We start from the raw sequence: 4,326 nt of genomic DNA on the forward strand, positions 1-4,326 counted from the left end.
ATCGAGTCGCGCGGCAATCACATCGCGGCGCGGCGACTCGAAATTGCTGAAAGCCTGAAAAGCATACATGTAGCGCTATAGCGTGCGATAGAAGAGGACAACAGATCTGTCCTTTTCTACCGCTCGAGGCTGGCCGAGCGACACGTCGTTCGTGACGTAGTGTCACGTGACGGCTCACGGCAGTGGCGTAGCCGCCGCCGCGCGTTACCAGCCTATCCCCTCCACATGGTCGTATTTGTCGTAAATGTCGGCCACCCGGAATCCCTGCCGCCGGTTACGAAATGCACGAGAATGTGATCCCACGAGTCGGACGCCCAGGGCGTCGAGCCCTCCGAGCGTCTCCTTCACGGAGAGAAGCTCCTTTAAACCGGCAGTCGACTTGCTCGTGAGCGTAGCGGCCGCAATAAGGCGATCCAGATATGAGTACGCATGCGTTTATTATTGTATCTGGCGCATAGGGCACCTCAGGCCGGAGCGTAGTTGTCCGTGGTGATGGTGAAGAGATCAGGTGCGCGGCGTCGCCGCTGATGTGAGTTTTGAGATAGTGGAGCTTCTCCACGGGTCGGATATCCGGATTGAGACTGACCATGGACTTGAACAAGTCGCGGAACGTCAGCCACGTGTGATATTCTCCGGTGAATTTTGGTAGAGCGATCTTCGGCAGGGCTCGTGAGGTTCCTTTATGCGAACAACTGGATCGGCTAGAATCGTCGTCGCCGGTCTCGTCCCGGGCCAGCCTGATCGCACGGCCGCGGATTTCAACCATCTCGGCTTTGGATTCGAGATACGTTTCCGCACACGTGTCGTAAACGTCCTCAGTGAAGTAGGCGTCCGAGAGTTGCTTGTCCGTGCGAGCTGCGATTAATTGGTGATGCTGCTTCTGGAATTTGGGCCAATAATTGTCCAGGGATTGAATGCACGTGTCGAGCGTGGGAACCGTCCACTTTTCTCGACCGAGCTTCTTGAGGTTGTCGATCGCTCGCTCCACTCGGTACAAGAGCTCCTTTTGGCTCTTGACGATCGCTTCGAAGGTAGCCATGGTGTGGGTGAGGTCCCGGCGTCGATTCACTTGATCACGAAACACACGCGGCGGCTATAGCACACACGGCCTTGCACAAGTTCCTCGAGCGTAGGGCTCCGAGCGCGCGGCACGGTCGTTGCACTCCACGCCGCTCCGTCGGAGCGACGGCCGATGATCGCCCGCGGAACGACCCGATGAAGTAAACTACGGCGTCTCGCGGGATCGAGAGCGAGGAAGAGAAAGGATGAAAGAGAGCGAGAGCGAGCGAGAAAGAGAGAGAGAGAGATCCGAACGTGGGCGAAAAGAAAGAAATCCGGTTCGAAGGATCATCAAATGTTGAGGATAGGAAGTCAGAGGAGCAATCACTCGCGTATGATTCTTTCTCTACCAAAAAAACGATGATTTATTGCTTAACGTAAGGTACAAAGTGCTTCGCGTTCGACTCTTCGATCAGTTATGTGGAAAGAAAAAGAAAAAACAGAGCAGAGGCGGCAGAGCAAGCCTCGGCCGATCAGCTGGTCGCTGCGTGGCATTCGCACGAGCCGGATGCGTGAGCCGTGCTCGTCGCATTGGGGGAAGGTTTGCGTATGCGAATAAGCTGAGTCACGGACCCGCTCCGACAATTCGAAAATATTAAAAAATACACCATAAATGTAGCTTAAAATAATTCTATTAAGCTTAAGAAACATATATCTTTTTGCTACTTCTGGCCAAACAAATATCCATAATATTAGTAAAAATATCAATTTGAAGATCTGCATCAACAGAACCTAATATAAAATGTTTATAAATAATTTGTATTTGTTCAAGAGCGCCGTCGAGGAGAACTAATCAATCTCTAAAATTCATAGCTTTAACATTCTTGTTAATTGCAATACAGATCCGAAGGAGTATCTAACCATAACAAAATCTTTTCCATCTTTGAGTTTTGATAATCAAGCGACGCGGTAGCGGCGCGACGCCAAGTATATAAAAATAAAAGTCGGGTGATGACCTGTGAGTATACGGCACTGACACTGTCGAAACGCTACCGCTAGCTTTATTTCGAAGTTTTGCCTCGTCAGATTTCCGATTTTAATATCTCGGAAACGAAAATTCTAATGAAAAATCTAATGACACTTTCGTTATATAATGTCGATACGAACTTTCAATCGAGACCAGTCCAAATAAAATCGGTGCAGTCAATCCCGAGATCTCGAAATCGAGTCTACGAAAATCTACGAAAATGCCACTTTAGCGATTCCAGTTTTCGTCTTCTTATTCAGACAGTCCGCCAAGGTGCATTCGCAACGCCAAAAGCGAGCGACTGTCCGTCAAGATGCGTTCTGATGTGAGGTTACGCGCGCCGTTCGAAGACATAACGTGTCCTTACGTGTCATTATCATCCTTGTTGTTTGTGAATACAAATAATAAAATGTTTAACGCAATACTCTTTTATAACAAATTAACGATGACATTTGATAATTGTTAATTATAATTAGGATTTAAAAATTAAAATAAACTATTGCATTTGTTTAAAATTTATTATTTAATAATCGGGTTTTAACGATAATATCTGAGATTTGTTTGTATGTAAATTGTTAATTAAAACTGAGAAGTCGGACTAAATTATTGCATTTGTTTAAAGTATATTATTTAATAATCGGATAAATATATCAATGATCCAGTTTGATAATTGTTATTTAGCATTAATAAATTCAACAAAATAAGTTCTAAACCTCTCACATTATCCATTTGTTTATAACGCAATATTTAGCAAGTTAACGATGATAACTGAGATCTGTCTATGCAATAATTGTTAATTTGGATTTAGAAATCGGTCTAAACTATTGCAATTGTTTAAAATCTATAATTTAACAATCAGGCAAAGATATCAACAATTCACTTGTTTGGTAATTGTTATTTAACATTAATAAATCGAAGGGAACAAGTTATAAATCTCTCTTGCTATCTGTTTGTTTATAATGCGTTATCTAACAAATTAACGACGATGTCTGGAATGTATATGCAATATTTGTTAGTTAGGACTTAAAAATCGGACCGAATTATTACAATTGTTTAAAAGTCATTATTTAACAATCCGAGTAAAAAGTATTGATGGTCTACTTGTTTGGTATTTGTTATAAGCTGTTTGTTTAACGCTAATTAATAAGACGGAACAAATTTCATGCTCTTATGTTATCTTTAGTAAACAACAAAGATATAATTAATACATTATGCGTATTATATGCTTTATGGAACTCAGTCGTTAAGGGCTGGCAGGAGAGACAGGCAAACTCATTTACACTTCATTTACACTTCATTCATGGTGCAGATAATATCTGTATTTTACCACATTTTATTTTTTAGAAGTGTAATATCTTGTCATAAGCCTTCTTTTAGCTTATTTCTTACGAAAATACGAAAGCTATTAAAGAGCCAGATTTTGTAATTTTACTCTTAAAAATATTATAATAAAAAAAATTATCTGCTCTCTAATTACGGTTCAGCTAAGATCGAATTAATTCCATATTTCGTTTCGTAGAAGCAATATTTTGCTATGCCTTTCACTGATCCATGTTTTACGAAGCTGCCAAACTTCGCTGCAAAACCTTTCACAAAGCCGGATTTTGCAATTTGGTTTTTAAAATAATATAATAAATAAGATTATCTGCACCTTAGTGCACGATAGTGCAGATATCAGAATAATTTTATTTTGCTCATTTTTTCCAAAAAATTATTTTGTAAAGAGATGCAGGCAATTCTTTTGATTACGAATATCACAATTATATTGCGATTTCATCAATATTTTATTACCTTGTTTCAAGATACACAATCAATTTTTGCATTCCTATACAGGGTGATTCAGAATAAGTACATTGTCCTTAAACATACGTATTTCTGACCACATTCTGAGACGATTTTTCTTTTGGCAAAAATTTGTGCGGAGCTTAATTTTCAAGTTATAAAGAGAAATAGTTAATGAATTATAGGCCGCGTACGGAAGGTAGACAGGGGCGGCGCAACTTACTGTCTGACGGCAGGCGGTACGCGAGACCCTCGCGACGATCAGCTGACTATACACGCGCGCATAAACATGCGTTTACATTTTCTCTCTCTCTCTCTTTTTCACACACGCACGCACGCACGCACAAAACTTTACCTTTTAAGGATTTGTCGACTTCTGTAGCTTCTCGAAAAAGATAGATAAATTCTCATTTCGATGTGATTTCCACGTAATGAGTGTTTATTTTATTAAATTTTCGATAGTTTTAATGTAAACGTCACAAGTTATCCACTGACTGACACAGATTAAATAATTAATT

The 4,326-nt window shown here is 41.1% G+C and overlaps 1 protein-coding gene across 1 annotated transcript in view; it reads left to right on the forward strand.

Annotated features, from left to right (window-relative positions):
- The first annotated feature begins 1,037 nt into the window (after positions 1-1,037).
- LOC105450632 overlaps positions 1,038-4,326 on the forward strand; it is an 11,847-nt gene continuing 8,558 nt past the window's right edge. Inside the window, exon 1 of the mRNA XM_011690564.1 lies at positions 1,038-1,046. Within this exon, the coding sequence (XP_011688866.1) occupies positions 1,038-1,046 (9 nt within the window). The remainder of the gene's footprint in view (positions 1,047-4,326) is intronic.

Source organism: Wasmannia auropunctata, unplaced genomic scaffold, assembly GCF_000956235.1.
Source record: "Wasmannia auropunctata unplaced genomic scaffold, wasmannia.A_1.0 LD336060.1, whole genome shotgun sequence".
NCBI classification, from domain to species: domain Eukaryota; kingdom Metazoa; phylum Arthropoda; class Insecta; order Hymenoptera; family Formicidae; genus Wasmannia; species Wasmannia auropunctata.